The sequence below is a fragment of the Vespula pensylvanica genome, chromosome 17, assembly GCF_014466175.1.
Source record: "Vespula pensylvanica isolate Volc-1 chromosome 17, ASM1446617v1, whole genome shotgun sequence".
In the NCBI taxonomy this organism is placed as follows: Eukaryota; Metazoa; Arthropoda; class Insecta; order Hymenoptera; family Vespidae; genus Vespula; species Vespula pensylvanica.
In genome coordinates, this window is record NC_057701.1 from 73,247 (window position 1) to 92,438 (window position 19,192).

Genomic DNA, 19,192 nt, shown 5'->3' on the forward strand with positions numbered 1-19,192 from the left:
TCGATCCGACTCGAGAAGGAATAAAATATTCGTCGTTAGACGCGTACGCGCGTATGGACGCGTACATTCGTACGACGACGCGTGTCGTTGTAGTTTTTCCATCGAACGCTACGCGATGTTAGCGTCTTGTGCGTTTCATCCAAAGTTCGGCCTAGCGAATCCATCGACGAGGAGAGCACGGCCGAGGGCTTTGTTTCTCTGACTCTTCGTCGTTTCGTCGTCTCCTCGACGATGATTTCACGAGCAACGGAGAAGAAGAAGAAACGCGCGAGAGAGACAGTTCCGAGTCGAACGTGAAGAGAAAACAAGAGGGGACGATCCTGACTCGCCTTGCTGCCTTTCGAAGAATACTCGACGTTTCGTTGCTACGCGATATCGTATATTCGTATACGTCGAGACTTTTCGAGCGGGAAAAATCGAACTTTTCGATTGGGATGGCGGACTTCGATGCGATTTACGAGGAGGAAGAGGAGAACGAACAAAATTTGGAAGAGCATTACGTGACGACGGTGCCTGATCCTATAATCATTCGTGGCGCTGGAAATATGACGGTGTAGGTAGAATACGAGCTAAGCGCGTCCGTGCGTGCGCGCGCGCGCGCGCGCCTTACCGTATCTTTCGAACAAAGACGCACGTGTTGGTGTAGACGTTCGTTCGTTCAAACGTGTACGCACGCACGACGCGCGTTCGTCCCCGAGTTAACGATTAACGATTGAAATTCTGCGACTTTGTTACGTAGGTTTGGGCTAAGCAATCGTTTCGAGTCCGAGTTTCCCAGTGGCCTGGTATCGAGAGTAGCGCCCGAGGAATTCAAGGCCACCGTAATGAGAATAAATAGCGTGTTGAAAAAGACTTTACCAGTTAACGTCAAGTGGTTGTTCTGCGGTTGTGTATGCTGCTGCTGTACCTTGGGATGTTCCTTGTGGCCGGTTATTTGTCTTAGCAAAAGGGTAAATCTTTCTTTCTTCTCGCATCTCGAAGCTATCCCTTACGACGTGCCGTCGTATTCTATTAACGTCTTATGAAATAATCATCCTTTTTACGTTTCTACAGACGCAACATTTGCTCAATAAATTGTTGGAATGGGAGAACGGTAGACTGTATCATAAACTCGGATTACATTGGCGATTGACCAAACAAAGATGCGATAGCTCCTCTATGATGGAATACGTACGTAAAAGTCAACAAACGGATGGCGTACGGATATTGACGGATCGATTTAAATGACTTTGTGATTTCCTTTGCAGGTACTTTTAATCGAATTTATTCCAAAAATACCAATCTATAGACCGGATTAAAGATTCGTACAAGTTTCTGTTATACGACCTGTACGATCGACGAGGAGTAGGATATAGGACGGGCACTCGAGTAGCCAGGTTCGTTGTATACGCAATTGGTATAGAGCGGAGAAAGGCAGTAGGTATCGCCGTAATGCCATAGATGTTCGATGGAATGCATATTTTTGTAAATATTATGCGTAGGAATACACGGTACAATAATAAAATAGGTATACGGACAACAGCAGTTAGTTCTCGATTCACGTTGCGTTATCGATGATGCGACGTAGATGCCCATCGGTCGAACGTATTCCAACTCGTCGATGCGACTCGACGATTTCTGTCGTAAATCGGGCTCCGTCTGCGTGCGTTATTACCATTGACTTGAGATATATCTTAGTACGATCGAAATACGAGCCATTTACACTCCCATCTTTCGTAACAAAATGAAAGAATTTTCTTGTTGATATCCGTCGTCGTTGAAAAGTCGAGAAGAGATAGGAAGGTATCTTTTTTTTATTTATGGAAAAATATGCTCGCGACACTCTTATCTTTGGAACGAGCGCTATCGCGGTATAGCGTCCAAGCGCTGTTATTTCGAATTTCCAATCTACTTTTACCTACCAATATATCTAGTAGTACGATCTATATTGGCTAATTAGTATTTCAATTCTCAGGTAAGAAATTAATCTCGATCGGTACAACGAACGTATTAAATTTTAGGATATCATGTAAAAAGTGAAAATGACTCTATAGATGGTTTTCTATAATTGCAAAATGTATCGGATTACGCGTTGGGCGTAAATTGTATATATAACTGTGTATACGTATAGATTTATTTTACGTATGGGTTAATTTCTTACCGCGGTGATATTAGAAATTACTTAAGCTATCAGTGTACAGCTTACAAAAATTAATTTCAAATACAATTTTAACCAACCATTACGAAACGAATTCTCTTGTTGTATAGAAAATTAATATGCTTATGCGCTTAACTTGGTATCGCTTACCATCGGTGGAAAATGTTTGTTAACAACACGACCATTTTTACGATAAGAACAGTCGTTTGTGATCGACGTTGGCACGAAGCTGGAAGAATAAATATCGATCGTCATTTCTTCGTATTGCTGTTTCTCATGATCGTATATTTTGCGGGCGATGTCGTCGTCGGGAACAATACCGATAGACCTTTTTTCTCTGGATAGCGATGTGCCCCAGTGTCTCTCTCTCTCTCTCTCTCTCTCAGGTTTTATTTCTTTTTTCCTTCTTCTTGTTGTTTTGTCCAGTTTTGTTTTTGTTTCTTTCATCGAGCGACGACTCGTCGTTGGTTTGCGACTGTTACGCGTTTCGACTTGTTAAGGACGATTCGATAAAAAATTATGCTATAGAGATACAATGGTAGAATACAAAGTGAAACTTGTAATCCATACAGCATACGTAGACGATACCTTTGTTGCTAATTCAGTGGCTGTGAATGAAAAGAAAAGAAGAATATTTTTCCAATTGTAATGTACATTTTAAATATACGCATTTACCAACAATTTCATCACACTTGTACGAAACGAACAATGCTCTATTTGTCAAATGCTAGTCACAATTTTCTGCATTGGATCTATTTTTTTGAAATTTGTATTTAATATCGTGATACAATAAAGGTTCGATAAAGAGTCCGATATTTGGCGAGTCTTATGGATAGATCGTTGTCATCTTCGTCGGTGCATACGCGAGGTATCCTATATGCTGCTTGATCGAAAACGGCGTACTCTTCCGCTCCTCTGATAATCCTATCCTCCTCCGATATATCCATCCGTCTCCTCGCGGTGAAACTTTTCTTCTGATACAACTATACGCGTGTGCGATACACCCGTCTCTGCGTCGCGACCATATATATCGTACACGCTGGTATCTGCATTGAAATGATATTTACCAAGAATAATTCGATGTTATGATAATTGACGACAGGTGCCTTTGCAGCTTCTAATAACAGGAGATCATCGCCGTTCGTTATAGTGATAAAGTGTCCGATGGAGAATGTGTGATCGATCGATCGATCCTGCACGTACGAAACCTGATATTTTTTGTTCGTTCTTTTCGAGCATTGTAACAATCTTTGCATTTAAAATGTTTCATTATTATTTCTTCACTCGACCTGAAAGTGTGAATTAGCCGTTATTAATAAAAGTTCGTTGTAAATACGTTTGCCTTGGTTTCAAGTAATTCACCTAAATTTTCGATCGTAAATGTTCGCTTTGAACTTGAAGCGCATTAAAATATTGTTTTTAACGATGCTAATGCCATTGGAATCGGCGCCAACTCATGATTCTTCCGACGCACATTCTTTCAGGTAAGAATTAATAAAATTTCCATAAAGCTACTTCGATCTCTTTGTAGGAAGAAAGTACAATGATAGAGGCTGTGACAAATGTCCTGTGCAGAAAAGACGATATTGTTTTAGGAGCGACGACGAATGTCCCTTGCACATTACCGTTTTGGACTTTTTGTACAATTTCACGGTGCCCGATTTGGAAATAACATGGCCATGCGAAGCACGCTTTTACTGGTTGTCGTTACAACCATTCGTTAAATTCGTAAGATTTTTGCTTAGCTACGGGACTCCGCTCATTATAATCATTGGTAAGAGCTGCTAATTCATATTCGTACAGCGGGATAAACTGTTCTCTATAAAAGTGATTACATTCTGCATAACGTGTACGTATAGGCGTAACATTAAATACCGTATCCTTTGCAATATTGAATACGCCTGTATCGTGCGACTCGAGCTTATCGTTATATCTGAAGGTACTTGCTATATCCGACAATGGTGCATTAATATTTAATTATGCAGTGGGTATAGCGAAATCGCATTTTACATTTGTCAATGATCTTTTCATGGTAAGTGATCGCGCACGTACGTATGTGTATATTCGCTCAAAGAAAGTCAATATTATTTTCTGTACGTACATCTCATATCCGCAGAACAGTCAATTTCTATGCGACACCAATTCCATAATTATGGAACTTTTTCAATTCACGTCCACTTGGTTGGTCGTATCGCTCACGTGGGCTCGCGTTATCGCAATTATTTTCCCATTTGGAGCTCGCAATAGTAATCCTGAACGTTTTGCGATTATAAGTATTACTACTTTGACGTGCGTCAGCTTCGTAATATCGTTGACAAAGTTATACTCCGGAGGTAATAAAATTGTCAAGATCTTTCAACGGATCGGCGAAATTTCTCTTCCAATTGAAAATTGAATTATTGCAACGACGAATGATTCTAGGATATGAAACGGACAGCGTTTTCGAATTTATACCTTGTCAAAAGAAGATCAAACCCTGGGGTAGCGCCATGTATTTCTATATCGCTCTGTCGACATGGCTGCCATTGATTTTTATATTTATCGGCAATGTTTTGCTGGTTATACATATGAAAAAATTGGATGCACTTCGCAGACAATTAACTCGTAAGTAAGAGATTTTTTTCTAACGCGAAGGAATCTTCTTTCGAGGAAGTACACATACGTCTACGCTTTTCCTTAGGCAGCTTCCGTCAAAAGATCAATAAAACAAATAAAACGAGCAGAACTTTACTAGCAGTGTCGATGGTATATTTAATTTTGCTACTACCACTTGGAATAGTCGAGACTTTGGAGCTCTACTGGGACGTGATACTGATTAAATATCCAGAAAAGAATATGAAAGAAAATAAAGAATATATAAATTGGTAAGAGAACGTCATACATTAGCGTGTGCTCGACAATTTCGAATTATATACGCGAGAAGTATAACTATTATCTACGTACGTACGAATCTGTTTGTATTTCCAACGTTTTAGGTTAGAAGAGAAAATGTTGTTGAAGTGGTGTCGTGGATTATTCTTTCACGTATATCATTGGAATTTCGCGTGTAATTTCTTTTTATACTGTCTTACGGGAGAAAAATTTCGGAGGGTTTTGATAAGAAAATTAAAGAAATGTAAAATTATACCAACTTCGAAAAAATCAGCCAACTGTCTTCCGTGGTGCAAGTGCGACGATCGATTAAAATCGATACGAACTCCGAGTATACTACTTATCAAAGTCGTCACGTTCGACGAATCTTCCGTCAATGGTAATATTACTACGCAACATAACGACGTCGCATCGATCACTTGATCGATCTCTCCATCGAAAAATCGAAAAATCGAAAAATTCGACGATCGAAGACTGCCACGACGAGAGAAAGCGATAACTTTACGATCAGCCGCGTTCGAATCTGTCCTATTCGGATAATAGTTATATGTGATACAACGTACGAGCGATTGTTTCACGACATGGATAATTTATTTCCATCATAATCATATTTTTACATGAGAAATTTCTATACGAATGCAATATAAAATATCACAATATAAGTCGTCGTCGTCGTCGTCGTCGTCGTCGTTTAATTTTTAACATCGAATTGTGGATTACGTCGAAGATGCGTTAATTTTACATCACACCGTAAAAGGTATTTCTAAACTCTTCGTCGTAAATAATTACGTAAAGAAAATATCTGGTCCCGATATGGATTTCTAACCTGGATACGTTCATCATTTTTTATGTTAGAGCTAAAAAAAGAATGAAGAAAGAAAGAAAGAAAATGGCAATTTCGCATCCGTTACATCATATGATTTAATGGCTGGTGCTTTTAATTGATATTTTCATATCGTCCGATAATACGAACATTGTATATACCGTTGTTGTTGTTTGAACGTAGTTGATTACAATTAATTATTTTCAGAATATTATTCTTCCTGTTTTATATACCGAAATAAATAAAACATGAAATGCATAGACTACGCTTATTCTACTCGTATATGCCTAACCGATATCACTCTTTGTCTGGTAACTGAAGTAAAACAAATTTCATAAGTTCAATTATATCGTACGGTAGGAAACAACATATCTCATTACCAACAAAATAGACGCATGTAATATTTCAATAGCATTTCATTTACTTTTACGAGAATACCCAGAACTCGTGGAAACCATATAACAAAAAACTTGTAAACTCAAGAAGCTTTTTAACCACGTATAAATAATAACAATTTTGACACTCTCTACGCACGCACACGCACACGCACGCACGCACACTCGCAAAGACGTAAAAGTACATTAAACTACGCTAATTTATATACCAAACGTACCGTACAAGAAATATATATATATATATATCCTACTTGGTTGAATCAATTATCAAAGCAGTAATTTGATTGATCAAATAAAACGTAAATATTATTTCATATATAGTATTCGTACACAGAGGGGTATACAATATCGGGATCAAAGATCCGCTGGATGCAACAACTCGTATGGTACCGATAAAAATACTCGATAAGCATGATGTAGAAATCGTTAAGCGTTATAACAATATTCACGTGGAAACTTACATTAGATCGCCTTAAGACTAATAATGAGTTTCGCTAAATACAAGAAGTGATTATAACGTTATACTTTTCTATACTTTATGGAAAATAATTTATAACAAGATATGTTACAACGCCATGCAGTTGACAGTTTTTAACTTTCAATCGCAAAGTATATAAATAATAGAATGTATCTCTTTTCGTTCGATCGTACAAATACGAATCGTGATAAAAACGAGGAAAGAAGAAAAAGAGAAGAAGAAAAAATTACAATTCGATATATATTGCAAACATTCGCGCGAATGTAAAGACGTTATTAAAAATATTCTGCGATACGCTTTCGATCGATATATTACAAGGCAGAAAGATATTTTCCATTATAAGACTAAAAACGACCTTCCAAAGAAATATATTTACTTGGAATATGGTTTTGATTCAAGGCGATATTTTCTCACAATCGTTTTTATGGGTGCGTCGTGTACGATTCAGTCTTCTTTCACTCGAGTAAAATCTTATAAAAATTTACATCCTTTCGCCGTATAGATTTATTCGAAATTTCGTATTAAAATGATTTATTCATCGACACGCCTAAATCGCTATTCGTTTCGAGATATCAACTCCCTTGATAAATAGAAAATGTTTGCAATATCAAAGTATTTGTTATATCCTAAGGGCCAAAATCTCTCGTAAAACGATGATTATGTTGAACGTGAAATACTGTATGGAATTCTATTCACATAATTAGTTGGAAACTGACCTTTTCTACCTTTGTATTCGCCGTACAACCAGTCGTCCGATAGTCTTGATAAAACTTTAATTTTGGCTCCTTCCTTCGAGTACGATCATAATCAATATTTATGTCACAGATAGAGACACGCACACATACAAGAAAAAGAAATGGGTGATGTTATATCTGGTAACTCACCTCAAACGTTAAATCTTCCATGGCCTCTCCTTTGAAAGGATACAAGGCAACGACGACGTTGTCCTGTAATCCAGGCAATGGGACTTTTACGTCGAGAAAATTAATGGGAAATATTCCTTGTCGATTTCCAATCCTCCCTTCCATCCAATCGTCGTTGACAACTCTTATCAGGGTGACAACGTCGCCTTCCTTCAAGGGCAAATCGTCCGAATGCGTCACCGGAAAATCATAGAGCGCAATACCGTAGGGTGCATTGGAACTTTCCTGAAAACGAATCATTTTTCTCTGAGCCGTCCAAAAGGCAAGGATAATAGGACGATTGTACGGGTCTCGTAGAACGGGTAGACCGCATCGTTCCATACCTCAAATTCGTTTTTCGATCGTACAAGGTATTCCGAGGGTGGTGCCGGCGGTGGGATCGTTGGCATCGGAGGCGAAGGCTCGTCCTTAAGATCGTCGCCCCATGCGTCGTTCGCGGGATACGAGGAGTCGACGGATATCGGTTCGCTGAGAGGTCTTACGGGTCTTTGTACGCTGCTCGACGGGCTCATCTTTTGCTCCAACTGTTTTTTCAATATCTTCGGCGCCGGTGGTTTAGGCGGTTTCGGACGTATTATCGTCGGTACGGAATGAATCACTTTAGAACTCGTTTGTCCAAAAGGCACTTGCTTCCCCGTAGAATTATCGTTGAAGGCGAAAAAGGAGGTATCTCCAATTTGCCTGACGTCCTCGAGCGCACCGGCATTTCTTTCCTCTATCGGTCCGAATGGATCCGACATCGGCTTCATTTGCCACGGATCGTTGCTTGGAAATTTCTTGTTGGACATGCCAAAAAAGTCAAAATCGTCTTCGAAGGCACTTTCCGTTTGGGACGTATTCCCGCTGCTTGTAAAGACGGAGGGATTGGAGTTGCCATCGCTACCGAAACTATCTATGCTGACGCCGTCGCTGCTAGAACGAGTGGTGAACGTCGGAGAGCCAGGCGGACTGAGATCGATCAAAGACAGAGCTCCATTGGTGTTGGAAGACTGCAGCGGGATGTGGGATAAATTGAACGTGGAACGAGACGTATTGGAGTGCTCTTGCTTGGCCGCTTTCCACGCAAAGAAATTCGTCAGAAGCTCCGTGGGTCGGGTCTGCGAGAAAAACACATAAAAGAGGATGAAACGAACGACGTATAGGCCGGTAAGAGAGTCAACGGCTTGGCTTACAGGTTTCTTGGATTTCGGATCCCTCTGATCCCTCCGCGTATGGCACTGATTGAACTTGGGAGGAGGCGGACGAGGCGGCGGTTTCTTCTTCTGCACGGGTTGGCTGGTCAGGCTCGTAGCAAAGATATCGTTTCTGGTAAAAATGTAACATAAAGGATGAACGCTGTTATTAGGACTATCCTATAATATATATATATCCTTTTCCTACGCGCTGCCGCGAGGAAAAAAGAATCGAATCGAAGAGAATTGTAAGATAGGAGAAAGTTATAGAACGATATCACGCCATAATCGGCAACGATTTATATTTGGCAATGCAATCGCAACGCGGCAGCAAAGATTCCTCCAAGCGAAGCGATTGCAACATGCCTGTGCGCTGTACGCTCGACCGAATGCCTTTACGTAAACATAGCGTCTACGTTAGAAGATTTGCGTCTCTATGAAAATGTTCAAGGGGGAGTAAAAGGAAAAGGCTGACGCATCGAACTTACGTGCTACCCCAGACGTTGCTTCTTTGTGCAAGAGAATTGACAGGTGGACGAGGGGCGGTACGCGTAGGAATCCGCATCTCTGTAAATAAACGCAGAAGGAAGTGACACCAACGTGAAACGAGATAAAACCTCGTCGACGCGCGACTTGTGTACCGCCTGACACCGATCTCACCGACGATGGGCAGAGAGAGAGAGAGAGAGAGAGAGAGAACAAACGACCGATTCGCACTCGCGGCTCGATTTATACGGACGATCGTACGCCCACTATTCGCGCAAGAGTCGATTGCGTGTGCGCACGTACGTACGTACATATCTCACAGGAGACGTGTTCGCCCGTAGGCCCGATCCCTCCGACGTATCGCGCGCAAACGATGCTTTTGACGTATACGCACGCACGCGTGTGTGCACGCGACCAAACGGCAACTGGAAGCACGAACTCGAGATCGATCGACGTCTTATCGAACTTGATTGCGACAAACTTCTTATCGCTCACCTTATCCGTGTACGCCTCTTTTAACGGAGCACTCGTCGAACGATAGAAAGAGTCGTAAAGAGGTTGAAAAAACGACGCAGCGAGGACGGAATCACGACTCACCTGTTCTCACGTTCGCGGCCATTTTTCGCTCGACGCGCTGACGACGGTTTCTCGAGCTCGTGGCGGGTTCGAACGATCGATTTCGACTTAAACTTGGTCAACTCCTTTCTCTTTTCCGTTTCTCTCGATTTAGCCCGAGTATCCAAAATCTTACGAATTGTCATTTATAACGTGGCTGCTCGACGATAAATTCGAACGAACGGAAGAATCGAAATGAAAGGTTTTTCGAACGCACGGTTGTCCGTAAACTTCTTCCTTTCGAAAACGTATCAAACGCTTTGGATAAGCGCGCGTTCGAATACCTTGGCATTATTCTACATAACGAGGACGTAATTTTCACAAATCTAACCCGATCCAAATCGTTTCTACGCGCGCACAGTACGGATCGCGTTTCACTAACGAGAAATCGCTTCGAGACTTTCGAGTCGTTACGACGTAAGACAAATTGGCATCGGCGATACCTCTTGCTCCTTTGTTTCACCCATCGGTCGAGCATTGGTCGTTGCTTCCTTTGGTAATTCCCTAGTGCACGGCCAATCGGATTACCGTACACGTCTATTCGCTGAAACTAAGGAACGCGCGCCGTTATTCGAATTTGCGTTAAAGCTATCAAACGGTATCTTTGACGATGCGAGACGCAAACTCGAGTAACTCTACGGGAGCCGACCCTATCGTAAATATTTAATCGTCGACCTTTCCGATCGTTCCGTCGAGGAACGAAGAGCGAAGAACGAAGAATAAGAAGAAAGACGAAAAGAGGTATGTAACTTAGGTAGGTACGATCGTGTCGTAAACATCACTTTATTTCGCCTATGTACAGAAACGTCGTTATTCTTCCTAATTAAAGTTATTCGTTTGTCTTCCTTTAACTCGGTAGGATTTCGTCGATCGAAATTATATACATATAGACCGTTCACGAAGGTGCTTATGGTCGCATCGTTGTACCCTGACTAAAATGACAAACGAGGAATTTTCTTTTCGACGTGTACGAACGCGCGCTTAAAAGACGAAGAGAGTGGATCGACGAGAGTATCGTTGGAGAAAATCAATGAGAAAAAGAGAACGAGACAGCCTTCATCGATCTAGCGAGTTTGTTTTTTCTGTTTTTTTTTCTTCCTTCCTTTATTTCTTTTCTCTTTTTTTTTTCTTTTTTTTCTTCTTTTCTTTTTTTCTTTTTAGTTTTAGCCTTACTCTCGTAGAGACGTTATACAAAACGATTGATTCTTTTTTTAAAGGTATCAAATAGAAGAACACTTGGTACTTTCCAAACGTCGAATCGGTCTCCGTACATCTCTCACGCGTCACGCTCCCCGATCCTTTGTGAACTTTGCTTCTTTTCTTTTTTCAAAAAGCCGATTCTCGGTTCATCTCCTAATAAATTAGTGTCGCTTTCGCACAAGCTTCGTAACTTTATCGAACCGTCGAAACCGTTCGAATACCCTGAACTATGATCGATATACTACGATCGAAATAACTCGTACTAACGAATTGCGCTTTTAGATCGCAAAGCCGATACGCAACGACGACAACGTATCTCTAATATCTAAGGTTTTAATCGACTTTTGCGTCCTCGTCCATCTCTTTTACGAGCAGAGAAGCCATACGAGATACGATCGAAAGGATTCGAAAGACGCAGAGATCCTTTCGTAAAAAATATTTCGCTAGGACGTTTCGTTACCGACGACGTCGAACGCGCTTTTCTTTCTTCGAAAATACGTGTCGATTTCCGCTTCGATCGTATCGCGGGCGTAGGAGAAACCGTCGTCCGTCGTTCCTTCCCGTTCTTAACATTCGAGAGGTCGCACGCGAAAGCTTCTTGTCGTAGAAAGGATGAACGAGCGAAAGGAGATGGTACGCGAGGACGAATACAAGACGCGGATGACACGAAATATACATATATTATACAACGTAAAGAACGGATCGGTAGCCTCTGTGTGTAAAGAGACGACGCCGACGCCGACGACGATCGATCCTCGGATCTTCGCGCGATCTTTTTTGTTATGTACGTACGTACGTACGTATGTATATACATACATATATATATATATTCTTTTTTTTCTTTTTTATTTCTTTTTTTTCAAAATAATATGCATGTCTTTCTTTCCTTAGTTCAAAGATTGTTCTTTTTAAAAATAAGACGTAGAGCTGGCGCTATTAACGCGCGGAATAAAGGATAATAATCGTCTCTTCTTCGAAGAGTCAGTCTTGTCGAGGATCGTTAACGAGCTCCGGTACGATCTGGTCCTGAGAAGCGGATCTCCCCGAAGGGAAAGAGGAGGAGGAGTAGGACAAGGTGGACGAGGACGATAAAAAGGACGACGACGAGGACGAGGACGCGGACGACGAGGAGGACGAAGGCGAAGGCGAGGGCGAGGGCGAGGGCGAGGAAAGACGGAGAGGTTTCGAGAGCCAAGGATGAAGCGGTACGTCCTCGGCGTCCGGTCTCTCCGACGGTTCCTTTCTTAACAAGGATCGGATGAGACACCTTGCGCGCGGACTGAGACACTCCGGTACGGCAAATTGCCCTCGCGAAATTTTCGCAAAGAGCGAAGCGTGTTCCGCGTCGTTGAACGGATAACGGCCGACCAGCATCGTATAGAGGAGAACGCCGAGCGACCAAATGTCCGCTGCCTTTCCGGAATAAGCTCTTCCCGATCGGAGAACTTCCGGCGCGACGTAAGCTGGACAACCTCGACGATCGGTCAACTTGTCGTCCTCCTTATCCACGATCACCGCATCTTCCAAGCTCTCCAATCGTAGCTGCGTTCTGAAAATCAATGGAGAAAGATTTATCGTTACGACTCGGAACTTTCATAACGTTATATATCCATGTATAAAAAGTAGCGAAATAAAGGAAAGGAATTGGAAAGGAGAGCGCTTTCGTCGACGTCGCGCAACGCGGAAGTCTCGAGGTGCAACGACGCGCCTACGTAATATTCTCTTTCTATCCCTCTTTCTCTTAGCCGATACGACGCAACTACGTGCGTTATTGCTATATTTTTGCACGTTACGGATATTCGAAGGAAAAGCGTCTTCGTCTTCGTGCCATAGGCGTCCGAGTAAACGCGTTATGATCGCAATAACTTCGTCGAGTACGCCATTTGTCATCGGTAAACACGAATCTAGTCGAGCGTCGCCCTTGATTTCTCGCCAGCCAGCCAGCCAGCCAGCCAGCCAGGCGGCCGGCCAGCCAGCCGGCCAGCCAGCCAACCGACCAACCAACCAACCACGAGCAGCAGCAGCGTCCATCTCGTGCATCCTCGTCGGACATCGCTGACGCGTACGCGCGGTACGTAAAAGAGTACGCGTCAAGAGAAAAGAGAAAATATCAAGCGCGAACGGCGTTACGCCAACCGTCTCTCCTCTTTCTAAGCGACTCGTCGAATTGTTCTCGTCGAATCTCTCTCCTTCCTGCGACTTTCTCAAGAAGAGAGAAGAAGGGACTCTTCTCCGATCGCGATAAGAAAAAAGAGAGGAGGCGATCTTGAAAAGAGCTCAACGGCCTCGACTCCCGTCACCGAGTCGGAGGCGTACTAGAAGAAGAGAAGGAGAGAGAAACGAATACTCGAATGGCTTTCTTCGCGAAACTTTCACCGGGCGAGAGAGTTCAAGAACCCCGCGTGGACGGTCGATCCTACGCCGTGCGTGACTTTTTTTTTTTACTTTTTCGTTTTTCGCCAAGACGAAAGAGCGAGTCGGGAAATAAGCTTTGCAACGAGTTTGCGAACTCGTCGCGTTTCTCAATCGAAACGTAAAACGGATTCGGGCTCGCGCTCGGGTTTTACCGTCGGCGGTCGTACGTAATTTCGTACGACGAAATTATCTCCTTCCTCGGCGCGTGACACGTACTCGGTTGCGCGTAGTACTCCACCGTCTGCTCCATTTAATTAAAAGATTTATCATATTCCCTGGACTATCCTCGCGGCGTTCTCTGCTACGCTAGTGGGAAAAGTAAAGTAAGAAGAAGGGACGTAGCGCGATGCGTACAGTCGGACGACTCGGATAACGCGTTTCTTAATTATACCGGCCAGTTTCAAAACTCTTCCAGTCGATGAACCAATATGCTTTTCTGCCTTGCAACATTCTCGGTCTCTCCGGTATAGACTCGGCGAAGGAGAGGAATGCGAGCGTGCAAGGGGCGATTGGCCAACCACGCACGCCCGTTCTCGCTCTACGATCGATTTATGCTCCGCTTCGATCTCTCTCTCTCTCTCTCTCTCTCTCTCTCTCTCTCTCAGAAACGGTATATGATTTACTTTAACAGGCATTTGATCGTCGATATTCGAATTCGTGGCTGCTGTTATCGTTCGAAGGGAAGAAAAAGTCTATCCGTCGCGATGGGAGAAGGTAGGAAAGAAGGGTATAATTTTGCTTACTTGGCTTCGTCGGCAAAGACAAACTTCCTAAGTTTGAGGTCCCTGAGGACGACGCCGTACTCGTGACACGTGGCAACGGCCTTGGCCGCTTGCCGGAAGAGTCGTCTCGCTTCGGGCTCGCGCAATCTCCTGCGTGCTCTAACGTAAGCGTGCAAATCTCCGTGATGGCCCTCCAAAAGGAGATAACGGCGACCACCGCTGCCTTCGACGATTCCAGCGAGTCCACTAGCCGCGTCCGTTCCTTCCAATCGAAGATGTGCTTGCAGCAAGGCTTCGCATCCTTTATCGCCTTGACTCAGTGCCTGAAATTTCATCGAAACCCATTTCGTTTTACGCGCGTAGCTTTATCTGTGACTTTTCGACGCCTTTCTTTGGCCGTTCATCTCAGTCGTGTCGAAATCCAAGCAACCCGACGTGCTTTCGAAACAAACGGCTACCATTAGTTTAATAAGGGCGCGGTGCGTTCTTTGCGAAATCGTCGTTGGCCCGATCGGACGTTGGTGAAAAATGGACGATTTTGTCGAGAGGATAGGTGGAGAGAGGGAGGGAGAGGGAGGATCCAAGACAAATTTCCAATTGTGTACTCGAGAGATGGGGAAGAGAGAGAGAGAGAGAGAGAGAAGAAAAAAGGAAGCGGGCGACACGCTCGCTTGCGAAATCATGTCGCGTTGTCTTTCGAGACGACGTAATCGTCAATTAAATCAAACGGCCCTGGCTTTAGTAGCGATTACGAGCAACGGGTTAGGGTCCGACGTCGACGTCGACGAGGCAAGGTGCAGCCTTGTATTTGTTCGCGGATCGATGATGATGTAAGCGACTCATTGTATAACGCTCGGCGATTGTAAAATGTTAATGGAAACGCGGAGCAACCGCCGAGAGACCGCGAGGCTACGTAAGTAAGTGCGAAGCCTTCTCGAGAGCCTTTAGACCGCCGCACGTTACCGTTCTCCTCTCTCGCATATAACTCGCACTCGCGCTAGAATGCAACTTTGCCGTCTTTTATAAGTAGATACGTGTACCTATACGCGTAACACACCCTCGAGTTCGTTCAACTTTTAAACGTTACGTCCGAACTTTTCTTTCACGCGTTTCACCGATATCAATGGGAAAACATTGATTTCAATACGATTAATTTTAATACCCCTCGAAACGCGTTCCGATCGATTCGACGAGAAGAGATTTCGAAACGACGTCTTCTTAGCTCGGTCTCTCTACGACGGAGATCGCGCTCGACGAGTTCTCCGCGAGCTCGGGAAATCGTAAACGAGGCGGAAACGAGAACAGTGGCCCTTGCTGTTTTCGCGAAACGAGCGAAGCGTCGTTTTTTTTCTCTCGTTATCACAAAGGTCTATTTTTACGGTAGATGAAAGATTACGTTATTATTTCGAAAAGATAAGCGGCGTTAAATTATTCTACGGAGATTATTTTATACGGAGTAGCGTTATCAAGAAAAATATAAATATGAAACAAAAATATTCGTAAAATCGATACTGAAGTAAGATGGTAAAAATCGATTACTAAGGTGAGAAACTCGAGATTCGACAACAGGAAACGCTCTTACGCGACGTCTATCGCGTGCAAGCTATCGATTAACGTCATCGACAATAAAAGAAAGAAATCTAAAAAAGAGTAACTGAAGATAGAAACTTTACGTAGGAACGTTCGAGGTCCGCTTTCCTGGAACGCAAAGACCCGGTCAATGGCTCTCTCTCTCTCTCTCTCTCTCTCTCGATCTATCTATCCATCTATCCATCTATCTCTCTTGAGAGAGTCGCCAAGCGTTTCTACCGTAGGCCAGGCGCGTTACTTTCTAACCGTGAGAACCTCGTTAATCTCCGCTCTCGTATCGTATTCTCCGTGGTACTTTGGTCTAGGCTTTTTTAGCAAAAGGAAATAAAGGAAATAACAACGCAGAGCGAAGCTCGTTAAAGAGGATCGTCGTTCGGCGGAACGCGAGTAGAATATTTGAAGGAAAGTCGCAAGATGACCGACCTTGGCGACAAGCTGTTGACCGGTTTGTACGTCGACGCATCTGTAAAGGGCACTGCCTTCCGCCGGACCAAGAAGAACGAATCTATCCCCGAGAATGGTTGGTCCGTGATGCTCGACGTTCCGTGCCGTTGGCTCGCAGCTCGAGAATCCGACGAGCGGAACGACCGCGGTCGTATTCTCGTCGCCGTTCGCCGCTGCTGCTGCTGCCGCCGCCGCCGCCGCCGTCGCCGCCGCCGCCGCCGCAGCCAACGCAGCCGCTGCCGCTTGTTGTCGTTGATGATGTTGCTGATACGGATGCTGCCTATAACGATGATGATGATGATGGCGATGGTGGTGCTGAGATATTTGCGATTGTTGCTGCAGCAACAGCTGTTGCTGCTGCTGCTGCTGCTGCTGCTGCTGCTGCCGATGCTGCGGAGGTTGCACCTCTTGATTATTCGTATTGACCAGGAACTTTCCATTGTTGGAAATACGTGTCGTCTGTAGAGGATGCAGAGGATGCTGCCTCGTGGCCGCTACTCTCATATTGTTGGCTATCCCGTATTTAACGATTTCTCTCCGCTACTCGCGCGTACACCCCTCTCCCCAAAAAATTTCCTTCCTTTTCGTTTCCTTCTTTCTTCGCTCGCTCGGTAAGAGATCCGCGAGTTTTCTTCTTCGAGCTTGGCCCGAGTATTGTCGTCGAAGGGAAAGAAAAGCGTATCGTTTATCGGATTAATCCTCTTGAACACACTTTTAACTCGTCGAACGCCGAACGCGGAAGCGGCGAAACTTTTCCGAGTTGGCACGGTGCGCGACCGTTATTGTTATACGGTATAGGAGAGTCTTTATCGAACGTACGCGTTTGTTAAACGACAACTAATGTTAATACCGTTAAGCTCTAGTTTCTTCGAGGTACGTCGCGTAGATAATGTATGTACATTTATACATTCGTGTAGGTACGCGATCTACGTATGCACGCGTCCACTTTCATGCGTGTATACGTACGTACAAGCGCGTGCTTGTGCGCGCGTACATGCGTTAACGCGTATGCGTGTAAGTGTAAAAGAAGGTAGGAATACACGTATAGGTGTACGTCGATTGTGCTCGGACCCACGCGGTCGTCGTTACGGTGCCTTGCGTGTATCCCGGTTGGGTCCTTGGACGGAGTGAGATCTTCGTGGAGAGAACGAGTTACTTGGTTATCTCGTCCGTAGTCGGTCGCTTTCTCGAAGGTAAGGCCTGTGAAACAAAAAGGGCATCCTTCGATCAGTCGCACGTTCGACGATCCTCGCCACCGAGGACGCGTTTGCTCGCTTTTACGTTCAACGGCAAAGCGCGTTCTCGCTCGCGATTACGTTATATGCTACGCGAGAAATACGTATGAATAGTGAAAACTAATTCGCCAAAAGTTTCCAACGGAAGGGACGGATAAGAAGAGAACGATTAGTCATCGAGCGATAATAAATTTTTAAGAGTTTTCACGTAGAAAGAGAGGTAGAGGAAGAGCGCAAATCGATATTTTCTTTCTTGCGCGTCGAACGCATCGAACGGACGAAAACGATCAGGTGTATTCGACTTTCGGAAGAATCCAGCGTCCATCGGTTCGGACGAGAAAAGACGTCGAAAGCGAGTTCCGTTCGTCGTCGAGTAGCGTCCTACTCGAGTGATTCACGGACAGTTTCAAAAGCGACGACGGTTTCGACATTCGTCCTGCCTTGTGCGCAATTCCTACCGAGAGAAGGGGGTCTCGTTAAGGTCAGGGATATCGGTTCTACGCGGTCGTTGCGCCGTCCTCGATCCTCCCCCCCCACCCACCCCTCTTTTCCCTGACAAACTCGAACGATCATTACCTCCCTCGTTTTCTTCGCTTTTCCTCGCGGATCCTTTTTCGTAGGATGACTTTTTCGGGAGTTATTGCATCGAACGTACGTCGTAGCGTCGTAGGCCACGCAGACCAAGAGTTCTTTTCGAACGGATAAATTCGCTTTGTCGTCGGTACACGTTTCTAATAAAGCACGTAGGCCGGATTCGGTCGGATTTCGAGAAAAGGATATAGAAAAATGATAAGATCGATTTCGACTTCCGGTATCGAGGCTCGTGCGACGACGACGCTCGCGATTCGGTTTCTTCGATTACGCACGCGAAAAGGAAAAGGAGACTCGATTCTCCTTCCTCGCTCGAACGACGCCATTCGATTCTTCCGAAGGTCGAGCGCGCTATTCGCTTCCGTCCGTGCCGCGGAATTCGAAGCAAGGATTCCGATCCGATTATTTTTCTTACTTTTCTATCGATCTTTCGTCGACGCGGAAAGGTGTTTTCTTCGAAAGTTACGAAAAGGAGAGACGACGTCGTCGACGACGACGACGACGACGACGACAAAGTTGCGATAGTCGCGCGTACACTTGCGCAAAACCAGAGTCGCTCCAGAGATCAGGGCCGTGCAAACGAATCGTCTTCGCCCCTTTTCGCGATAACGCGACTCGCGTCAACATCCTCCTCTCTCGAGATCTTATGAAACTCGCGAGCGAGCTTTTACGAAATACTTCTCTTTCTTTCTTCGAGACGATTACGTTTTCTGACCTTTCTTCTTATTACTTTTACATGGATATGTTGCAACGCGAAGAGTAAGAGCAAACGATTCGGAGATATATAAACAATTGGGAAATAACGAATGCGGTTTTTATGAAACCCGATCGAATAAATGTTCGAAACGAACACGACGAGTAGTCCTACGTACAGATCCAAATTCCATCTCCAATTAAAATCTCAGATCCGCTCAATTATTTTCTCACCCGCGCGCGGGCTTATCGAGGAAGAAAAGTATTTACGTCGCATGCAAATCATTGATGTTCCCTCCTCTCGATAGTCTTTTAATTTTCTTCTGCTTCGCGCATGCGTTTCGTTATCCTCGAAGAAGGAGAGGGGGAGAGAGAGAGAGAGAGTTACGAGCGATTACGTGG

The 19,192-nt window shown here is 44.3% G+C and overlaps 4 protein-coding genes across 5 annotated transcripts; 2 read left to right on the plus strand and 2 right to left on the minus strand.

Moving 5' to 3' along the window:
- Window positions 1–287: 287 nt before the first annotated feature.
- On the plus strand, window positions 288–3,472 carry LOC122635114 (cysteine-rich hydrophobic domain-containing protein 2). Its single transcript, XM_043824936.1, has 4 exons — window positions 288–553; window positions 740–950; window positions 1,054–1,170; window positions 1,248–3,472. The coding sequence occupies exons 1-4, from the start codon at window positions 435–437 to the stop codon at window positions 1,296–1,298; spliced, it is 498 nt and encodes a 165-aa protein (XP_043680871.1). The 5' UTR covers window positions 288–434; the 3' UTR covers window positions 1,299–3,472.
- A 121-nt stretch (window positions 3,473–3,593) lies between these two features.
- On the plus strand, window positions 3,594–6,093 carry LOC122635134. The gene is made up of 7 exons (XM_043824969.1): window positions 3,594–3,621; window positions 3,669–3,911; window positions 3,997–4,169; window positions 4,254–4,470; window positions 4,559–4,741; window positions 4,818–5,001; window positions 5,113–6,093. The coding sequence occupies exons 1-7, from the start codon at window positions 3,594–3,596 to the stop codon at window positions 5,429–5,431; spliced, it is 1,347 nt and encodes a 448-aa protein (XP_043680904.1). The 3' UTR covers window positions 5,432–6,093.
- A 136-nt stretch (window positions 6,094–6,229) lies between these two features.
- On the minus strand, window positions 6,230–10,113 carry LOC122635108 (SH3 domain-containing protein 19-like). 2 transcript variants are annotated; one of them, XM_043824924.1, is made up of 6 exons: window positions 9,883–10,113; window positions 9,288–9,366; window positions 8,800–8,932; window positions 7,951–8,724; window positions 7,589–7,852; window positions 6,230–7,493 (listed from the first exon to the last, which is right to left on the minus strand). In XM_043824924.1, exons 1-6 carry the CDS (start codon window positions 9,902–9,904, stop codon window positions 7,362–7,364), a joined length of 1,404 nt encoding a protein of 467 aa, XP_043680859.1. In that variant the 5' UTR covers window positions 9,905–10,113; the 3' UTR covers window positions 6,230–7,361. The 2 variants fall into 2 exon arrangements, with proteins under 2 accessions (XP_043680859.1, XP_043680860.1); XM_043824925.1 differs by having other exon boundaries at window positions 9,781–10,112.
- Window positions 10,114–11,929: 1,816 nt separating this feature from the next.
- On the minus strand, window positions 11,930–17,257 carry LOC122635109 (tribbles homolog 2). The gene is made up of 3 exons (XM_043824927.1): window positions 16,251–17,257; window positions 14,259–14,560; window positions 11,930–12,649 (listed from the first exon to the last, which is right to left on the minus strand). The coding sequence occupies exons 1-3, from the start codon at window positions 16,773–16,775 to the stop codon at window positions 12,082–12,084; spliced, it is 1,395 nt and encodes a 464-aa protein (XP_043680862.1). The 5' UTR covers window positions 16,776–17,257; the 3' UTR covers window positions 11,930–12,081.
- Between the last annotated feature and the right edge of the window lie 1,935 nt (window positions 17,258–19,192).

Excerpts from the sequence above, each read along its gene's own strand:
- LOC122635109 (XM_043824927.1), bottom strand. The coding sequence starts at position 16,775 with ATGAGAGTAGCGGCCACGAGGCAGCATCCTCTGCATCCTCTACAGACG. Across the intron at positions 14,561-16,250 it reads GTCAACAGCTTGTCGCCAAG|GCACTGAGTCAAGGCGATAA; the intron begins GTCGGTCATCTT and ends ATGAAATTTCAG. Across the intron at positions 12,650-14,258 it reads GTCTTTGCCGACGAAGCCAA|AACGCAGCTACGATTGGAGA; the intron begins GTAAGCAAAATT and ends ATTGATTTTCAG.
- LOC122635108 (XM_043824924.1), bottom strand. The coding sequence starts at position 9,904 with ATGGCCGCGAACGTGAGAACAG. Across the intron at positions 8,725-8,799 it reads ATCCGAAATCCAAGAAACCT|ACCCGACCCACGGAGCTTCT; the intron begins GTAAGCCAAGCC and ends TTTTTCTCGCAG. Across the intron at positions 7,494-7,588 it reads TGGAAGATTTAACGTTTGAG|GAAGGAGCCAAAATTAAAGT; the intron begins GTGAGTTACCAG and ends TCGTACTCGAAG.
- LOC122635114 (XM_043824936.1), top strand. The coding sequence starts at position 435 with ATGGCGGACTTCGATGCGATTTACGAGGAGGAAGAGGAGAACGAACAA. Across the intron at positions 554-739 it reads GGCGCTGGAAATATGACGGT|GTTTGGGCTAAGCAATCGTT; the intron begins GTAGGTAGAATA and ends TTTGTTACGTAG. Across the intron at positions 1,171-1,247 it reads GCTCCTCTATGATGGAATAC|GTACTTTTAATCGAATTTAT; the intron begins GTACGTAAAAGT and ends TTTCCTTTGCAG.
- LOC122635134 (XM_043824969.1), top strand. The coding sequence starts at position 3,594 with ATGATTCTTCCGACGCACATTCTTTCAG. Across the intron at positions 3,912-3,996 it reads TCCGCTCATTATAATCATTG|GCGTAACATTAAATACCGTA; the intron begins GTAAGAGCTGCT and ends GTGTACGTATAG. Across the intron at positions 4,170-4,253 it reads TTGTCAATGATCTTTTCATG|AACAGTCAATTTCTATGCGA; the intron begins GTAAGTGATCGC and ends TCATATCCGCAG.